Consider the following 21,357-nt stretch of genomic DNA (forward strand, 5'->3'; position numbering starts at 1 on the left):
TTTTATAGTCTATATTTTCCGGGTTGATAGCTGATTAGGTCTGTGGTACTTAAATTTTGGTGTGTATAAGTATCAACTGGGAAGCTTAATAGGAATACAGAGCTTGAGCCTTACTTATGAAAATTCTGACTCCAAAGAGTTTAGGCAATCTAATTTTTCTTGAATTGAACATTAACCGGCATATATAAATTTAAGAATGGTTGGGTTAGGGGCACTGTATGCCTCCTCTCTTGTTTTTGGAATACATTTCTTATAGTATGTACTATTTTTTTAATAAATATTTTAGAATTAATTAGTAGTCAAACAGGGATTTAATTTACTGTGCATTTATTTACGTTTCCTTCATTGTTCATTGCATTTGATGCAGGAATCATGGAAAAATTGAGTAATTATTGCTAAAACGTTTCTTTCCTAATTTAGGCTCTTCCAGAACTGTAGACACTTTGCTGATTTTGTGCTCTTTATCATCCTTAAAATTTAGAAAAATAATACAAGAATTAAAACAGTTGAGGAAAAAGGGTTTACTTAGGTGATAAGACATGAGTTGGTGTGTTGATTTTTGTCCTGTTAACTACTTAGTACAATTTTAAAGAAATCAGATATCCTGTAGATAAATAACTGTTTCTCTTTTGTTTCTGCTTTGTGATATTTTTCAATTTTTCTATAATAAATAAATGTTGATCAGCATGTACTTCTTAAATGTTTCTGCTTATAGTAGTAGTTAAATGTTGCATGAGGTGTATTTTACAGTTTTAGTGGGAAAGCAGTTATATAACCATATTGATTTTAAGTTTTAATAAATGTCATTTACATTTCATTTGCCAACATGTATTTTCAAAATTCAGCTTGAATACATGAGCATACATTTTTCTCATTATTCATGTGTAATAAATATTCTTTGTTTTTCCTCACAGAAATCTGTCTAATGTGGAAGAAATTGGGACTTGCTCTTACATTAATCATGTCATCACTATGACAACACTCTACATTCAGCAAGTAGGTGTGAATTAATATATTCCTTTTGTTGCTTTACTGAGAGTAACTAGGTTTTCCTTTTTCTTTTAATATTATAATTAGTAAAGTTAAATGTTTTTAGAGGAGGTAATAATTGAGAAGAGAATTAAAGTTACCATTAGGAACTATATATTTTAGACATCTTAAAACATATTATCTAAAAGAGAAGCAATTGTTAATACATTTTATTTTAATCAAAAATTACTGTTTTATAAATGGCTTTTTACAGTGATATAATTTGTCAACTTATGTATTATTTATCATCAAATATTCCTCTTATTGAAAACATATTCTTTTTTGCAAAGATGATTGGGTATCCATTTGAAACTCTTCCTAGGCCATATTTAACATTTGAAGGGTTATATCTAGTCCATATGATTAACTGACTCTTTAAACTCAGTTGGAACTTAGGTTTATTTGAATAAAAATGATTTATTAGATGATCAATGAAAGGTGTTGTCTTTTAATGATGTAGATAAGAATGTTAAGCAGTTTTAACATTTTTAACTAAATACAATTTTATGTTTAACTCTACTTTCAGTTAAAAAGCAAAAAAAAAGAGAAGGAATTGGCAGATCAGACATCTATTGAAGAATTTGTTATCCATGCATTGGCATTTTGTGAAAGTTTATATGATCCATATCGGAATTGGAGGCATAGAATTTCAGGGTATGTCTTATAAATCATAATGTTCACTTAAAACCTTAATGTCGTAAATATATGTAATTCTTCAATGCAGGTCTTATTCTCTATGAAAAAAATTGGTAAGATGTGTATAAGACCCCTATCTCTATCTCAGATAGAAAGCTATATTGGAAGTAATGAATTAGTAAAAACTGCCACTTCCAGATAAATAATTTGCTCAGAATTTTTATTTTGTAATGCAGTTGAATGCTAATAATCAGATAGTGGCAGAGGGGCAGAGAGAGAGGGAGACACAGAATCCGAAGCAGGCTCCAGGCTCTGAGCTGTCATCACAGAGCCCGAAGCGGGGTTGATCTCACGAGTGGTGAGATCATGACCTGAGCCGAAGTCAGATGCTCAACTGACTGAGCCACCCAGGCGCCTCTCCAGGTTCCACTTAATATTCACTATTGGTGAACCCAACAGTTGAGTACCTGGAAAAAGAGAAGTATTGTGTGCAGAGTGCCTGTCACAGCCTTACAAAACAGATAGAATATAAGATGATGGGTTTGCAGCTTAATGACAATAGTTAATGACCAGTTCAGGGCTCAAAAAGAAGAGTGCTCCATTTATAGTCTTTCTACTCATTCATCACTTTGGTTCTTGACTAATCAATGTTCTTTCCACCCCCACCCCTCCCACCACCAAAAAGGCTTTATTACATACAGAGAGGATGGGTTCATTCCTTCTTGGCTGCTGCCTTCCTCATGGCTGCCAGGTTGCTCATCTTCTCTCTCTTCCTCTTAGTTTGTGTGTGTGTGTGTGTGTGTGTGTGTGTCTCCCTACCCTTTTCTTTTAAAAAAAAAAAAAATTTTTTTTTTTTAATGTTTATTTATTTTTGAGACAGAGACAGAGCATGAGCAGGGAAGGGGCAGAGAGAGAGGGAGACACAGAATGTGAAGCAGGCTCCAGGCTCTGACCTGTCAGCACAGAGCCTAATGTGTGGCTCGAACTCACGAACCTTGAGATCATGACCTGAACTGAAGTGGGACGCTTAACCGACTGAGCCACCCAGGCGCCCTTCCCTACCCTTTTCTTGATGAACCTGAGGGCATTCTTGTCCTTGGAGACCTTGAGCAGCTCTATGGCAGCAGCTGTGCCTTGGCTTGCTCACATTCTTAGTCACTTTGTGGCCTTTGTTGAGGCCCACGTCTATAGGGTGGCTGCTGCTCCGCAGTACTCAAGCCAGTGTTCTCTCTATTTTGACATATTTATGCCAGGGATTGCTTAAGAAAATGGCATCTCTTGCTCTCACTCTTGGTACTTCTGCATCTTCCACCTTAGATATGTTAGTAATGGCAAATCTAAGATAACGTTTTAAGTTTTGAAACAATGACAGTTTTTCTTTGTAAACAGAAAGACATATACAGAAAGAGGAACATAAAATCAGTCTGAAAATGACAGGAGAGGTTTTTAAAGGAATCTTAAGAACAAAATAAATTTAAGTTGGGAGAAGGAGGGGCGTCTGGGTGGCTCAATCGGTTAAGGGTCTGCCTTTGGTTCAGGTCCTGATCTCACGGCTTGTGAGTTTGAGCCCCATGTTGGGCTCTGTGCTGACAGCTCAGTCTGGAGCCTGCTTCTGTTCCTGTGTCTCCCTCTCTCTCTGCCCCTCCCCTGCTCGCTCTTGCTCTCTCTCTCTCTCTCTCAAAATTGAATAAACGTTAAAATAATTTAAAAAATAATAAAGTTGGGAGGAGATAAGATACAAAAAGTAGATGTGATAACAAACTAAAACAAATAAAATTGGTAAAAGAAAACAAAAACAACTTTTGAGAGCCAACAACAAGAAGAGATTTAAACACTGTAGCATAGAAAGAGAATTCTACATATATAAGATGACAACAGGAAGAGGAACAAAGAGTAGAGGATCAGTGGTGGCATTCATGAGTATGTGTGCAATATACATGCCAGGAATTATGCTGGAAGCTGTCCATGTATTATCTCTAATAAATGTAATAACAATTTTGCTACGAATGGTAAGAACTACATTAGAGGTAGATGGTAAAGCAGAGGTTCAGACTCCTCTTACTTTAACTTTGATAAGGAAATGAAACATAACTGCAAATAAATCCTGGAATTAGGAAAAATCTATAGCTCATGGGAGATCTATATAAGGGAGCTATAGCAGTAACTTACACCTTATAAATTAATCTGATTCTGAAGTTAAGTGGAAACTTGGAATGTATATATTTTCTTTTTTATTATTTCTGTTTGTTGCTTACAGAGGCATTTAAAATACCTTGTTTCATAAAATATATAGATTTTTTTCATATCTCCATATGCAATTTGATTTAATTGAATAGATTTGATTAATCTATTGCTTCAGTTTTGATTCTGTTTGTAGCATTTTACTGATTTAGAAAGATTTTGTCAAGTGTAACTAAAATAGGTGTAGGGAAAGAATTCTTCCCTGAAAAGGACTTACTCAATTCAAACATGTATGTAGAAGTATATTTATCAAGTTTCTACTTTGTGCCCAGTGTAAGTTTAGTAGGACTCATTACCTGCCCAAAGATAAAAACAAGTTAATTAGATTTAGTTATGCCCTGGGGCTCCTACTGGCCAAATCTAAGACAATGGATACATGAAAATAATTAATTGTTGAAAAGACTTATAAACTGACTGAATTGGTAGAGCCTGTGATTGTTGATCCCTGGGTTGTGAGTTTGAGCTCCACATTGGGTGTAGTTGAGTTAGTTTACTACTAAAAAAAAAAAAAAAAAAAAAAAAAGAATTGGGGCACCTGGGTGGCTCACTTGGTAAGCGACTGACTCTTGATTTTAGCTCAGGTCATTATCTTATGGTTGGGAGATGGAGCCCTATATTGCTTTCCCTGCTGAGTGTGGAGCCTTTGTATGGTTCTCTCTCTCCCTCTACCCCTCTCCCTGCCCCCCACCCCCTCAAATTAAAAAAAAACAAAAAAAGAATTATAAACCATTCAGAAAAAAAGGAATTAATGAGTCCATACCAGTAATAGATGATAAGTAGATGATAAGTAGGGTGGATGGATGGATGGATGGATGGATAGATAGATAGGAAGATAGATAGATAAAGGGAGAAGGGAGGACACTTGTTTATAGTAGAAGGCCAAGTGCCAATTAGTAAATGTATAAGGGGTGTTGGGAAAAAAATCAGCATTTTACACAAATTATAAGGGAAGATATGGATCAGGATGCTAAATCTAGGGAAGTTTTGGTAAGCAGCATGATTTTTGCATGGTTTTAAAATGCTTCACCGAAGATTACTTCTTCATTGCAAAAGAAAAATTAGTAATTATTTTGTACAGTACTGGATAGTACATTGACTGGATTATCAAAATTAACATCAGTGAGAAGCACATGGATATCTGGGCCTCCAACTGTGGTGCTCCAAGGACACGTTATTGCTTTTATAGTATTCCAACCAAGAATGCATAATCTGAATCTAATTGAATGGAAACATTAAGGAAACCCAAAATGAAGAACATTTTAATGAATAAAAGGAGGGAGTGTGGGACAGCATTCTTTAAAAATATCATAAATGTTTCAGGTTAAAGGAGTGAAAAAAGCCATGACAGCTAAATGTAATATCTGGATAGGAAGCTATACTAAGAGGGGGAGAAAATGCTATTAAGGATATTCTTTGGTCATTTGATAAAACTGAATTATGAATGGTAGGTAAATGTATTATGTTACATGTATAGAAATTTATAATTATACTGTGTTATTGTGTAAGACACTATCCCTTTTCTTAGCAAGTATTCACTTAAGTATTTAGAAATGCCAGAATGTACATAATTTCCTTTTAAATGCTCTGAAAAATGTTACATGTGTGAATATATGTATATATAAATACATGTGCACTGTATATATGGGGAGAGAGTAAGCAAATGATAAAGCATTTGGGATAAAATTTTAACAGTGAACCTGAGTAAGAGATATTTGAAGTTCTTTGTACTGTTTTTATTCTTGCAAATTTTGCGAGAGCTTGAATTTATTTCCAGATTAAAAGTTTAAAGATTAAGAAAGATAGTTATGTCCTAGGCATGATGGCAGCACAAAAAAGAAGCACAAAATAATTGATCAAAGGACATGAACTTAAAAAACTAAGATGCAAACTCGTTTTGCAGTCCTCAGAAGATTGGTATGTATTAGCATGTCCTAAGTGCTAGATGCTTGACCCAAATATCAGATAATGATGAAACAAATAGGCTGTGTTCTAAAAATGGTACAAGACTAAGTTCATTTTTAGTTCTTCTGTCTTATCCTATTGAAAACGTGTAGTGCAGACTACTCATGCTCTAATGTTTTTGTTATGTATAACGGTTTTCATCCCTTTTATTTATGTTAGCATATTAAATTTTGCTACAACAATAATGGGAACTGTATGTTCATAGTTACATTTAATACAGTGCCTTTAGAATGAGTCATGAATCACAAATTGTGGGAGTATATTTTTATTGTGTTACTAAAGTGACAGCTTTTATTGTTTGTAGCATAGTAGTTGGATAGGATATTTGTTTTTTTGGGTTTTTTTTTTTATTTCCTTAGTTGAAAAGACAGTTATAATTTATTTTTGGTTTTTTTTTTATGCCTCTCAGCATTTTATTTATTTATTTTTTTAATATATGAAATCTATTGTCAAATTGGTTTCCATACAACACCCAGTGCTCATCCCAAAAGGTGCCCTCCTCAATACCCATCACCCACCCTCCCCTCCCTCCCACTCCCCATCAACCCTCAGTTTGTTCTCAGTTTTTAACAGTCTCTTATGCTTTGGCTCTCTCCCACTCTAACCTCTTTTTTTTTTTTTTTCCTTCCCCTCCCCCATGGGCTTCTGTTACGTTTCTCAGGATCCACATAAGAGTGAAACCATATGGTATCTGTCTTTCTCTGTATGGCTTATTTCACTTAGCATCACACTCTCCAGTTCCATCCACGTTGCTACAAAAGGCCATATTTCATTTTTTCTCATTGCCACGTAGTATTCCATTGTGTATATAAACCACAATTTCTTTATCCATTCATCAGTTGATGGACATTTAGGCTCTTTCCATCATTTGGCTATTGTTGAGAGTGCTGCTATAAACATTGGGGTACAAGTGCCCCTATGCATCAGTACTCCTGTATCCCTTGGATAAATTCCTAGCAGTGCTATTGCTGGGTCATAGGGTAGGTCTATTTTTAATTTTCTGAGGAACCTCCACACTGCTTTCCAGAGCGGCTGCACCAATTTGCATTCCCACCAACAGTGCAAGAGGGTTCCCGTTTCTCCACATCCTCGCCAGCATCTACAGTCTCCTGATTTGTTCATTTTGGCCACTCTGACTGGCGTGAGGTGATATCTGAGTGTGGTTTTGATTTGTATTTCCCTGATAAGGAGCGACGTTGAACATCTTTTCATGTGCCTGTTGGCCATCCGGATGTCTTCTTTAGAGAAGTGTCTATTCATGTTTTCTGCCCATTTCTTCACTGGGTTATTTGTTTTTCGGGTGTGGAGTTTGGTGAGCTCTTTATAGATTTTGGATACTAGCCCTTTGTCCGATATGTCATTTGCAAATATCTTTTCCCATTCCGTTGGTTGCCTTTTAGTTTTGTTGGTTGTTTCCTTTGCTGTGCAGAAGCTTTTTATCTTCATAAGGTCCCAGTAATTCACTTTTGCTTTTAATTCCCTTGCCTTTGGGGATGTGTCGAGTAAGAGATTGCTACGGCTGAGGTCAGAGAGGTCTTTTCCTGCTTTCTCCTCTAAGGTTTTGATGGGTTCCTGTCTCACATTCAGGTCCTTTATCCATTTTGAGTTTATTTTTGTGAATGGTGTGAGAAAGTGGTCTAGTTTCAACCTTCTGCATTTTGCTGTCCAGTTCTCCCAGCACCATTTGTTAAAGAGACTGTCTTTTTTCCATTGGATGTTCTTTCCTGCTTTGTCAAAGATGAGTTGGCCATACGTTTGTGGGTCTAGTTCTGGGGTTTCTATTCTATTCCATTGGTCTATGTATCTGTTTTTGTGCCAATACCATGCTGTCTTGATGATTACAGCTTTGTAGTAGAGGCTAAAGTCTGGGATTGTGATGCCTCCTGCTTTGGTCTTCTTCTTCAAAATTACTTTGGCTATTCGGGGCCTTTTGTGGTTCCATATGAATTTTAGGATTGCTTGTTCTAGTTTCGAGAAGAATGCTGGTGCAATTTTGATTGGGATTGCATTGAATGTGTAGATAGCTTTGGGTAGTATTGACATTTTGACAATATTTGTTCTTCCAATCCATGAGCAGGGAATGTCTTTCCATTTCTTTATATCTTCTTCAATTACCTTCATAAGCTTTCTATAGTTTTCAGCATACAGATCTTTTACATCTTTGGTTAGATTTATTCCTAGGTATTTTATGCTTCTGGGTGCAATTGTGAATGGGATCAGTTTCTTTATTTGTCTTTCTGTTGCTTCATTGTTAGTGTATAAGAATGCAACTGATTTCTGTACATTGATTTTGTATCCTGCAACTTTGCTGAATTCATGTATCAGTTCTAGCAGACTTTTGGTGGAGTCTATCGGATTTTCCATGTATAATATCATGTCATCTGCAAAAAGTGAAAGCTTGACTTCATCTTTGCCAATTTTGATGCCTTTGATTTCCTTTTGTTGTCTGATGGCTGATGCTAGAACTTCCAGCACTATGTTAAACAACAGCGGTGAGAGTGGGCATCCCTGTCATGTTCCTGATCTCAGGGAAAAAGCTCTCAGTTTTTCCCCGTTGAGGATGATGTTAGCTGTGGGCTTTTCATAAATGGCTTTTATGATCTTTAAGTATGTTCCTTCTATCCCGACTTTCTCAAGGGTTTTTATTAAGAAAGGGTGCTGGATTTTGTCAAAGGCCTTTTCTGCATCGATTGACAGGATCATATGGTTCTTCTCTTTTTTTTTGTTAATGTGATGTATCACGTTGATTGATTTGCGAATGTTGAACCAGCCCTGCATCCCAGGAATGAATCCCACTTGGTCATGGTGAATAATTCTTTTTATATGCCGTTGAATTCGATTTGCTAGTATCTTATTGAGAATTTTTGCATCCATATTCATCAGGGATATTGGCCTGTAGTTCTCTTTTTTTACTGGGTCTCTGTCTGGTTTAGGAATCAAAGTAATACTGGCTTCATAGAATGAGTCGGGAAGTTTTCCTTCCCTTTCTATTTCTTGGAATAGCTTGAGAAGGATAGGTATTATCTCTGCTTTAAATGTCTGGTAGAACTCCCCTGGGAAGCCATCTAGTCCTGGACTCTTATTTGTTGGGAGATTTTTGATAACCGATTCAATTTATTCGTTGGTTATGGGTCTGTTCAAGCTTTCTATTTCCTCCTGATTGAGTTTTAGAAGAGTGTGGGTGTTTAGGAATTTGTCCATTTCTTCCAGGTTGTCCAATTTGTTGGCATATAATTTTTCATAGTATTCCCTGATAATTGTTTGTATCTCTGAGGGATTGGTTGTAATAATTCCATTTTCATTCATGATTTTATCTATTTGGGTCATCTCCCTTTTCTTTTTGAGAAGCCTGGCTAGAGGTTTGTCAATTTTGTTTATTTTTTCAAAAAACCAACTTTTGGTTTCCTTGATCTGCTCTACCGTTTTTTTAGACTCTATATTGTTTATTTCTGCTCTGATCTTTATTATTTCTCTTCCTCTGCTGGGTTTAGGCTACCTTTGCTGTTCGGCTTCTATTTCCTTTAGGTGTGCTGTTAGATTTTGTATTTGGGATTTTTCTTGTTTCTTGAGATAGGCCTGGATTCCAATGTATTTTCCTCTCAGGACTGCCTTTGCTGCGTCCCAGAGCGTTTGGATTGTTGTATTTTCATTTTCGTTTGTTTCCATATATTTTTTAATTTCTTCTCTAATTGCCTGATTGACCCACTCATTCGTTAGTAGGGTGTTCTTTAACCTCCATGCTTTTGGAGGTTTTCCAGACTTTTTCCTGTGGTTGATTTCAAGCTTCATAGCATTGTGGTCTGAAAGTATGCATGGTATAATTTCAATTCTTGTAAACTTATAAAGGGCTGTTTTGTGACCCAGTATATGATCTATCTTGGTGAATGTTCCATGTGCACTCGAGAAGAAAGTATATTCTGTTGCTTTCGGATGCAGAGTTCTAAATATATCTGTCAAGTCCATCTGATCCAATGTATCATTCAGGGCCCTTGTTTCTTTATTGACTGTGTGTCTAGATGATCTATCCATTTCTGTAACTGGGGTGTTAAAGTCCCCTGCAATTACCACATTCTTATCAATAAGGTTGCTTATGTTTATGAGTAATTGTTTTATATATTTGGGGGCTCCAGTATTCGGCGCAAAGACATTTATAATTGTTAGCTCTTCCTGATGGATAGACCCTGTAATTATTATATAATGCCCTTCTTCATCTCTTGTTACAGCCTTTAATTTAAAGTCTAGTTTGTCTGATATAAGTATGGCTACTCCAGCTTTCTTTTGGCTTCCAGTAGCATGATAAATAGTTCTCCATCTCCTCACTCTCAATCTAAAGGTGTCCTCAGATCTAAAATGAGTCTCTTGTAGACAGCAAATAGATGGGTCTTGTTTTTTTATCCATTCTGATACCCTATGTCTTTTGGTTGGCGCATTTAATCCATTTACATTCAGTGTTATTATAGAAAGATATGGGTTTAGAGTCATTGTGATGTCTGTATGTTTTATGCTTGTAGTGATGTCTCTGGTACTTTGTCTCACAGGATCCCCCTTAGGATCTCTTGTAGGGCTGGTTTAGTGGTGACAAATTCCTTCAGTTTTTGTTTGTTTGGGAAGACCTTTATCTCTCCTTCTATTCTAAATGACAGACTTGCTGGATAAAGGATTCTCGGCTGCATATTTTTTCTGTTTAGCACACTGAAGATATCGTGCCAAGCCTTTCTGGCCTGCCAAGTTTCAAAAGAGAGATCAGTCACGAGTCTTATAGGTCTCCCTTTATATGTGAGGGCACATTTATCCCTTGCTGCTTTCAGAATTTTCTCTTTATCCTTGTATTTTGCCAGTTTCACTATATGTCGTGCAGAAGATCGATTCAAGTTACGTCTGAAGGGAGTTCTCTGTGCCTCTTGGATTTCAATGCCTTTGTCCTTCCCCAGGTCAGGGAAGTTCTCAGCTATAATTTCTTCAAGTACCCCTTCAGCACCTCTCCCTCTCTCTTCCTCCTCTGGGATACCAATTATGCGTATATTATTTCTTTTTAGTGTATCACTTAGTTCTCTAATTTTCCCCTCATACTCCTGGATTTTTTTTATCTCTCTTTCTCTCAGCTTCCTCTTTTTCCATAACTTTATCTTCTAGTTGACCTATTCTCTCCTCTGCCTCTTCAATCCGAGCTGTCATTGTTTCCATTTTGTTTTGCATTTCGTTTAAAGCGCTTTTCAGCTCCTCGTGACTGTTCCTTAGTCCCTTGATCTCTGTAGCAAGAGATTCTCTGCTGTCTTCTATACTGTTTTCAAGCCCAGCAATTAATTTTATGACTATTATTCTAAATTCACTTTCTGTTATATTATTTAAATCCTTTTTGATCAGTTCATTAGCTGTTGTTATTTCCTGGAGATTCTTCTGAGGGGAATTCTTCCGTTTGGTCATTTTGGATAGTCCCTGGAGTGGTGAGGACCTACAGGGCACTTCCCCTGTGCTGTGGTGTATAACTGGAGTTGGTGGGCGGGGCCGCAGTCTGACCTGATGTCTGCCCCCAGCCCACTGCTGGGGCCACAGTCAGACTGGCGTGTGCCTTCTCTTCCCCTCTCCTAGGGGCGGGATTCACTGTGGGGTGGCGTGGCCCGTCTGGGCTACTTGCACACTGCCAGGCTTGTGGTGCTGGGGATCTGGCGTATTAGCTGGGGTGGGTAGGCAAGGTGCAGGGGGGCAGGGGGGGGCAGGCTTAGCTCGCTTCTCCTTAGGTGATCCACTTCAGGAGGGGCCCTGTGGCAGCGGAGGGAGTCAGATCCGCTGCCGGAGGTTTGGCTCCGCAGAAGCACAGAGTTGGGTGTTTGCGCGGAGCGAGCAAGTTCCCTGGCAGGAACTGGTTCCCTTTGGGATTTTGGCTGGGGGATGGGCGGGGGAGACGGCGCTGGCGAGCGCCTTTGTTCCCCGCCAAGCTGAGCTCTGCCGTCCGGGGGCTCAGCAGCTCTCCCTCCCTTTGTCCTCCAGCCTTCCCGCTTTCTGAGCAGAGCTGTTAGCTTATGACCTCCCAGACGCTAAGTCGCGCTTGCTGTGGGAACACAGTCCGTCCGGCCCCTCCGCTTTTGCCAGCCAGACTCAGGGGCTCTGCTTGGCTGGCAAGCCGCCCCTCCGCCCCGGCTCCCTCCCGCCAGTCCGTGGAGCGCGCACCGCCTCACCGCCCTTCCTACCCTCTTCCGTGGGCCTCTCGTCTGCGCTTGGCTCCGGAGACTCCGTTCTGCTAATCCTCTGGCGGTTTTCTGGGTTATTTAGGCAGGTGTAGGTGGAATCTAAGTGATCAGCAGGACGCGCGGTGAGCCCAGCGTCCTCCTACGCCGCCATCTTCCCTCTCTCTATCTGGATAGGATATTTGGATAGGATATATCCAGTCTATTAGTTCATACCATAACTTATAATAAATAGGCAAAATGTAAATAATCTCATGGAAAAACCTAACTGAAAGGTAAATCATCCTTTTAAAATTAATTTTTCTATCACATTACTGAGTTTTTTTTAAAGGCATGGCTAAATTTTTAATTTGAAACTCTAGTAATATTTGTGTTGTCTTAAAGGTATACAAAAAAACCTCAATAATAGTATTATTTAAATAGAAAGATCCAATAGTGTTTGAATTTAAAATAAATACAGGGGTGCCTGGGTGGCTTAGTTGGTTAAGCATCTGACTTTGGCTCAGGTCATGATCTCACAGTTCATGAGTTTGAGCCCCATGTTGGGTTCTGTGCTGACAGATTAGAGCCTGGAGCCTGCTTCGGATTCTGTGTTATCCTTCTGTTTCTGCCCCTACCCCGTTCATGCTGTCTCTGTCTCAAAAATAAACATTAAAAAAAAAAATTAAAATAAATACAAAATGTGATAATTCTTCTCCCTTCTCTACAATGAAAATAGGCACAGATTTGGAAAGCAGTGCAGTAGCAGATGGTGTCTGATATGATTTCTGGTAAATCTGGATCTTAGAACTCTTTACTGTACCATTACTGAGTCCAGCTGTGCCTGTCTTACTGGCTTTTTCTGTGGTCAGTTGACTTTTCTTCCTAGCTTTGAATATAAGGAAAGTAATTCTAATATCTCAATTATGGTTGTTAAGAAGAAGTCATCTTAATCCATTGCTTTATCAGTAGATCATATTTAGATGTATGGAATTTCTCTGTGGCTGTTTTTCAAAAACTTTTCATTTTTGTTGTCTTTCTCTAACAATGTTAAGAGTTTTTTCAGGGCACTAAAAAAATAAGTTTTTTTATTTTTGTTTTTTTAATTTTCAGCAGTTTACCAGTTGGATGTATCATTGTAACAATAGCCTTTATACTCCCAAACCCACACTGCATTGTCCATCTAAGAGACTCATCCTGTGTTGAAATGTTCTTGGTAAAAGCACATGCTATTTGTGTTGGCCCACCGAAGTCTGTAGAAAATTTTCAGCCATCAAGACTACTGGAATTATCATTAAAATAAAAATTAATCCCAGCCAATATTAGATCTACATACTTAAAATGGAAGAAGACCATGGCATGGATTCTTTGTGTCCAGATGAAATTTCAGGAAGTGGCAAAGCGTGGCCTGATTTCTGATGAATTTAGCTTGTACTGTGGTAATAACCTCCACAGCCTTAGATGTCAGATTAGCAGTACTGCTGAACAAGTTCTTTTATAGATTGGAGATTTTATTTTATTTCAGTTTATTTATTTTGAGAGGGAGAGAGAGAAGGGGAGGGGTAGAGAGAGAGAAAGAGAGAGGATCCTAAGCAGGCTCCACACTGCCAGCACAGAGCCAGACATGGTGCTCGAACTCATGAACCATGAGATCATGACCTGAGCCCAAACCAAGAGTCAGACGCTCAAATGACTGAACTATCCAGGGGCCCCTACAGATTGGAAATTTTATTAAAAAAATTTTTTTTTTACTGTTTATTTTTGAGAGAGAGAGTCACAGAGCGTGAGCGGGGAGAGGAGCATAGAGAGAGAGGAAGACAGAATCCGAAGCAGGCCCCAATCTCCAGCTATCAGCACAGAGCCTGACATAGGACTCAAACCCATGAACTGAGATCATGACCTGAGCTGAAGTCGGATGCTTAACCAACTAAGCCACCCAGACGCCCCTACAGATTGGAAAACTTAAATGCCTAGTTCCTTTTTCTATTTCCAGTTGTTTAGAGACTTAACCTGGCTGCTGTGTTTCACCATGAATCATTTAAAAAAATTTTTCTTAATTCAAAAGAAGAAATCCTTTCATTGGTGAGCATTATTGGCTAGACTTCCTTTTCAAGATTATGCCAGTCCTAGAGATGTATTTTTCAGTACCTAAATAAAAAGTAATGTACTAAATTTATATTGTTTCTGTAATTATGCCATCTCTACTTGCTCATGTTATAATTTGTTATTAACTTCTTTTTAATAATAGACGAATCCTTAGTACTGTGGAAAAGAGCAGACAGAAATACAAACCAGCTTCTCTCACAGTGGAGTTTGTCCCTTTCTTTTATCGTAAGTATTAGTCCTAATTTCTCTTTGATTTTGATGTTACTCTGATCATTATTTATGCTTAAATTCTTTTTCTGATTGTGCTTGATTCAGCTCTGTGTATTTGTAAGATAAAGATTGTAAGGACCTATCACTGGAGTGCTTGATTCGTATTTTGCTGTGATTAGTGTTCTTCCTCTTACTTAATTTACTGTTCTGAAAGTGTTTTTATTTAGAGAAGAGCTTAATATTTTAATCACTGTAGTATAGAACTTCAGAATTTTTACAGAAATAGAGGGGCGTGGATGCCCAGCCAGTGCATGACCACTGCCCAGGAGCCTGAAACCAGGGCTTCCTGCCCAGGTGATAAATACCTGGCTGGGCTGTGAGCTGGTGTTGGCCTTGGGGATGAGGCCTTCCTTTTGCGATTGGGGCTTTTCAGAGCTTGAGTGCAGGCTGGGCCCAGGCTGCGTTTCGGGGAGGGGACCAACAGGTTTGCTCACCCCACAGGTGGATGGAGTGAGGGCAAAGAGAGCTTTGCATTTTCCTTCTCTTCCACCTCTGATACAGAATTGGATGCTGTGGTTGGATTTTATTATCATGGATGAAGAGTTCAGCTATTAAAGAAAAATTTTATGAACAAGCACTCCCAGGAATTTGAAGACATGGGAGAGAATAAATTCACCTGCACACCTATTTGTTTTTTGGGTTTTTTTTAGTGTTTATTTATTTTTGAGAGAGAGAGAGAGCAAGTGCACGTGAGTATAAGCGGGGGAGTGGCAGAGAGATGGGAGACACAGAATCTAAAGCAGACTCCAGGCTCTGAGCTGTCAGCATAGAGCCCGATGCTGGGCTCAAACTCCCCAGCCATGAGATCATAACCTAAAGTTAAGTCGATGCCTGACCGACTGAGCCACCCAGGCGCCCCATCCTACCCACCTATTTGTAGTGAATACAGTTCTTTGGTAGAAAAGTCAGATTCATGGATTTAACATGGGGACTTACTTGCACAGCAACTTTACAGTACCATAAAGATGAAGTGGCTGGTGACATATTCAACATGCTGTTCATGTTTATGGGTTTTCTGGCTTTTAAAGAAACGTTTCTGGGCTATGGAGCAGAAGGAGAAGGCTGGGTACTGGGTTCAAGCAGTGGTTTAGTGGTGAGTTTGTTGTGCAAATCATCTTCTTTGCCAGCTTCCCAGAGCAATCTGAGACCCAAGGGCCCACCTCTGGACAATGAAATCTTTCTAGATTGCCAGCTCACTAGACTAGAGGAGGCTAATGCTAGTATGATGTTTCCAAGATGAAAACATCTTGGAAAGACTGACTCTGTTCTGCAGCTGTTCATTAATGTTAAGTATTGGTGGGTCAGAAAGAAAATTACCTGACCCTCCTGGGACCTTTTTCTCCTGAAACACTCTCTTGTATTCGGTGATCCTGTTACTTTTTCTGGGGTAGACACCTCTCTCAGAGGCTTTTGAGTCAGGCTCCTGTAGAGCAATCCCAAGGCCAGCATTCTACCTGGGGACCCCTTCCCCAGCATACATGTAGGTGTGTCAGCATTTGAAAAACCGACCGTCACCAACTCTCTTTGGCCAACAGTTTTTGGATTTCCCACTAGGCATTTTGTACACTAAGCTTTTTATAGTCATCAACGTTTCAATCCTGTAGCCTTAATGGGGTTTTTGACTAGGAGTATTTATCCAGGGTGTTACTCAAAGCCAGCTGCCCATCTTGAAATTTCTGAAGCTCCTACTATCACAATTAGTCTTGACTATAGGAATCAACTAAGAGAGGTGTCCTTTACCCAAAAGCTACATGTGAAAATCAATTTCTCATCTTTTTTTTTTAAATTTTTTTTTTCAACGTTTTTTATTTATTTTTGGGACAGAGAGAGACAGAGCATGAACGGGGGAGGGGCAGAGAGAGAGGGAGACACAGAATCGGAAACAGGCTCCAGGCTCCGAGCCATCAGCCCAGAGCCCGACGCGGGGCTCGAACTCACGGACCGCGAGATCGTGACCTGGCTGAAGTCGGACGCTTAACCGACTGCGCCACCCAGGCGCCCCTCAATTTCTCATCTTAATATTTGCTTCACAATCTTCTGCTAGTCCTGATACAGTCTCTCTGTTTCTTGAATTCTCTTTTAAGCATTTTTGAAAAAATGTTTTTAAGAAGATGTACATTCAGGCTTACCTAGTGGATGTAATCTTGGAACTGCCATGATTACCCACTTAAATTTCAAATTATAATATGCTGTGTGCTTTTTAGTTGTTAGTACTATGAAAGCCAAAATCCTTTCTGTCTTGGTGTTTCTATTTTATTTTATTTTATTTTATTTTATTTTATTTTATTTTATTTTATTTTATTATTATTATTATTTTTAATGTTTATTTATTTTTGAGGGAGAGGGACACAGAGTGTGAGTGGGGAAAGGGCAGAGAGAGAGGGAGACACAGAATCCAAAGCAGGCTCCAAGCTCTGAGCCGTCAGCACAGTGCCCGATGTGGGGCTTGAACCCATGAACCATGAGATCATGACCTGATCTGAAGTTGGATGCCCAACCGACTGAGCCACCCAGGTGCCCTGGTGTTTCTATTTTAGTGAACACCAATGAATGTGTACTTATGCTGAAAGTAGGCTAAAAGGTATCTTTTTCTTATAGCAAGTTAAGGTTTGCTAAAACCCTTTCTGTATAAATCAGTTCATTAGGTTTTCTGTTGAGGTAAGGAGTTCCTTCTTCCTATCAAAATCTACTAAGATGGTTTCCATGGGTGTAAGCAGTTCAGCATCAGTAGGATATAGAGAACAGCTTTATTGGTCATTTGTTTGCTTTTATTCAGTACAGTGGGTGAACATTACTGACCAGAAAACATGATGTCACGTCTCTAGAAAGAAGAAAAAACATAGTAGTTGAATTCCCAATGTGTTGACTTTCTCTTTCTAGCTATATATGGTTACGTTTATTTATTATTTGTTACTTTTTAAATGTGTTAAAAAGTAAAAATAAAATTCTGAACTGACTTTTCATTTGGCTGTTCTGGAAGTATGAGCTACAGGTTATGTGTTTTTTCTGTACTGATGTGGCACTTATTGAATACTTTTGTACCATGAGTTAAAAGAAACTTAAGAGAATTGGCTACTCTATGTGTGTCCTATGTGGACTTTAGTTTTCTTTCTTAAAAAATGATTGTGCCATAGTTTGGGGTGCCTGGGTGGCCCAGTCGGTTAAGCATCCGACTTCAGCTCGGGTCATGATCTCGTAGTTCGTGAGTTCAAGCCCCGCGTCAGGCTCTGTGCTGACAGCTCAGAGCCTGGAGCCTGTTTCAGATTCTGTGTCTCCCTCTCTCTCTCTGATCCTCCCCCGTTCATGCTCTGTCTCTCTCTGTCTCAAAAATAAATAAATGTTAAAAAAAATAAAAAAAAATGATTGTGCCATAGTTCAAGAATATAGAAAGTACTGCAAAATATATAAAAGGAACACCTTGTGCTTCCCACTCATTTGTCAGATCTTAATATTTTGCCATATTTGTTTTGGTTCTCTATTCTTTTTTTCGTAAGAATTAAAACAAGGCAGAAATAGTCCTTTATTTGAGTGCTTGGTGAAGATGATTGCAGTGCCCACTCTGTTTGACCACCAGTAGCTGATTTCTGGATTCTCTTTTTTTTTTGTTCACATACCTGCCCTTACTATATTATCACACTGTATTGATTATTGTAACTTTATGCCAAGTCTTGAAGTAATTCCTCAGCCTTGTTATTTTTCAGAATTTTCTTGGGTATTCTGAATCCCTTACATTTTTATATACATTTTAGAAGCCAATTTAATTTAAAAAAAATGGCTGATTTTTAATATTTTTACAAAAAGCCTTGCTGGGATATTGTTTGGAATTGTATTCAATCTATGGAAGCATTTTAGGAGAATTAACATCTTAAGAATACTGAGACTTCCAATTCATGAATCTGATAGATCTCATTATTTTTTTGTTACTTGTTTCTTCAATATTTTATAGTTTATAGCATGTAGATTGTGCATATATTTTGATAATTTATCCCAAAGAAGTTATCACAAGTACTTATAAATATAAAGGTCTTTAAAATAAACTAGACTTTTTAAAAAGTGAGTTTTATTTTCATTGCCTGTCTTTGATAAAGACATGCCTGTCCCTTTCTACCAATGGTAGTATTCCTTGACTTTCCTTCATAATATTTCTTGCCTGCTTTGTCAGATGCTAATAAAACCACTCCATCATTCTTATGATTAAAGTTTACATGGTATATATCTTTTTATATCCTTTATATTTGTTTTCTGTGTGTCTCCTGTGGCTGAGTAGAAGTCTGTTATCTTGCAGCTCAGTGTCAAATCTGATAGTTATTCGACTTGAAACCTCTTGGTAGGTTTTTGCTGGTTTTGTGGGATTTCACTTTGACTCACAGTGAGCCCTGTATTTCTGGAGTACTTTCCCTGTATAGCTTCTGCCACTCCAGTACTACTTCACAAATTCTAGTTGCCTAGGCCTCCCCAAACTTTATGTATCTCCTAAGTCAGCAAATAGCTATATTCTTTTAGGGTTCCCCTTTTCTTGGTAGTTGTCAGAACATGTCTACGACAGGAAGCTGAGATAATCCTTGGGCTCACTTTGCGTCTATTGAGAGAAGGAAAATTTCTAGGATATATAAATTTCTACTTATTTTGTCTAATTTTCTAGTTATTTGTAGTAGGAAGCCACATATAATGACAGTTATTCCAACATAGCAGGAATCATTTAACTTTTTAAATGTAAATTGCTATCAATACATTTACCTCAAAGCTGTTTCTTATTGGTAATGTTTGTTATGTATAAAATTGGAAATAATACTGTTGTTACAGTCTTGTCTCTGTATGTAATGATACATACAAAAAGATATTCATTACTGGGTTATTTGAATATTAAAGAAGAAAATCATAAAAGTTTATCAGTAGAGAACTGCTTAAGTAAATTAAGGTATGCCATTGTAATGGTCATAAAAATGAATAAGGAAGATGTGTATGTTAAGATGTAATAATACCCGGTGTATATTATGTTAAAACAAAACAAAAAAAATGATGCAGTAGGATATCTATAGCCTTTTTTTTTTTTTAAGGTGTGGAGAGCAGGTAAATTGAGGCGTAGGTTTGAGGGAGACTTATATTTGCTTGTCAGTTCTTTTATACTATTTTAATTATTCTTCGTCATGTGCATGTATAACCTTTTAAAAACAATACACTACTTTATAAATTAAAAGGAAGATTGCTATTGGTACCAGAACTTTAGAATGTTTGCCCTGGAGTAAACCCAGAAAATCCTTTTGTCCAACTCTTCCAATTTTATTATTGAATAATTATAGTCAATTATACTAATAAGATGCAGTAGTAGTAGTAAAAAAAAATCTAATTTTCTGTCAGATTTCAGTTAGCTTCTAACTTTGTCACTTAGCTCTATAACTTTAGGCAAGACATTCCATTTGCTTATTTATAAATGGGGGCAAAATACCCTCATATGGAGTATTAGAGAATTAAATGAGATAAATAAGTTATCTAAAATACTAGCTGATAGGTGGTTTCTTTTCCTTTACTATGAAAAAATGCATATCAACCTTGCCTTTTAACAAATTTTAGCCTTTTCATAGTTTTTAATATTTCAGTGTCAGACATTCCTAACAGATAAATCATACTGTGAAAGAGAAATCTTATTTGTTTATTTGTGTATTATATTCACAGAGTGTTTTCAGGAAAGCGAACATCTCAAGGAAAGTCTTAAGTGTTGCTTATTGCATCTCTTTGGAGCCATTGTAGCCGGTGGGCAGGTGAGGAAAGTGTTAAAAGTTAATATTTAAAACAGTAGTTAACAGTGCAAAAAGTTTTCCATGGATTATTTTAATGTATTCTTTTTCTTTTTATAATTTCATGAACCACACAAATATTTTTCTGAGTTTATGTCTTGTTTAAAACTACTCTTTTATTTGTTAAAACTTCTTCAAAAACCTAAGTAATAATTTTACTTAAAATATAACAATATATAATAACTTATAATAAACTAACAAAATTACTGCATAAATAACCATATTGAACAATTTTTTATTTTAAGTTCTTAGTTGTATTGACTTTCAGCTACTAGTTCTTTCTTTAGAGCATAGAGTCAGCCCTGTTAGTCTACATGGTGAAATCAACTCAAAATTAAATATACATGAATTAATTACTATTCTGTCAACTTAATTACTAAATGCATATATACAAGGTTTATATGCACTTTTTCAACAAACTCAGCTAGTTTTTTTATTACTCACAAGAAGGAAATTCTAGTAATACTTGTTTATGTTTGAAGGTGTCTGTGGTAGACTTTGAGTATAACTACTAGTTGAAAACAGGAATATAGTTTAGAAAGAACATCCTACATGTTTTCTTTAGGCACACAGTTTAGATCAGAAGTTTCTAACACTTTTTGTAACACATATGCCCTCTATAAAGTGCCTTGTCAGAGTGTTTCAAATGCATAAAATAAAACACATAGGATCACAAAGGAAACTAGTTACGCTGAAATCAGTTACTAAAATACTAAGATAAATTTCTAACATAGTAATATGTGCTTAGAACACACTAAAAGAGATACAGCATCAAGTCTAGTAACAAATGCAATTTCAAAAAAGAGACAAACCTGGTGTTTTGAGATATTACTGCAACTGTAATATATGAAAATTTATATGATTTCTGTTGATAACAGAGTTACAGCTGTTGTTAATAATACTACCTTTTTCCTAGTGGGCTACCTTGCCTTTCCCTCTTAACTCTAGTAGAGGAATCTGTTTTTTTGTGAGAGTGATGGTGGCTAGAATCTTATTTTTCAGTTTGTGTGCTTTGTCACCTTCCTTTGTTAGCTCATATCCTTCTTTTGTATCAGTATCTCCCTATTTCCATCATTTCTCCACTACTAAGAATAAGAATTAATGAGTATACATGAATAAAATTGGAAATGACATTGTTTTTGACTATTGGAGAA

The 21,357-nt window shown here is 37.4% G+C and overlaps 1 protein-coding gene and 1 pseudogene across 3 annotated transcripts in view; one reads left to right on the top strand and one right to left on the bottom strand.

Moving 5' to 3' along the window:
- The window catches only part of NBEAL1 (neurobeachin like 1), a 177,491-nt gene that overhangs the window by 27,033 nt on the left and 129,101 nt on the right, over positions 1 to 21,357 (top strand). For 2 of the 3 annotated variants that reach the window (XM_042995091.1, XM_015540971.2), the window contains exons 4-7: positions 915 to 996; positions 1,556 to 1,683; positions 14,281 to 14,363; positions 20,082 to 20,167. In XM_042995091.1, coding sequence (XP_042851025.1) covers positions 915 to 996; positions 1,556 to 1,683; positions 14,281 to 14,363; positions 20,082 to 20,167 — 379 coding nt within the window. Of the gene's footprint in view, positions 1 to 914; positions 997 to 1,555; positions 1,684 to 14,280; positions 14,364 to 20,081; positions 20,168 to 21,357 lie in introns of those variants that run through there. The other variant, XM_042995092.1, reaches the window with a different exon arrangement.
- Positions 2,179 to 2,970, bottom strand: LOC122241281 (annotated as a pseudogene).

The sequence above is a fragment of the Panthera tigris genome, chromosome C1 (assembly GCF_018350195.1).
Source record: "Panthera tigris isolate Pti1 chromosome C1, P.tigris_Pti1_mat1.1, whole genome shotgun sequence".
Lineage (NCBI taxonomy): Eukaryota > Metazoa > Chordata > Mammalia > Carnivora > Felidae > Panthera > Panthera tigris.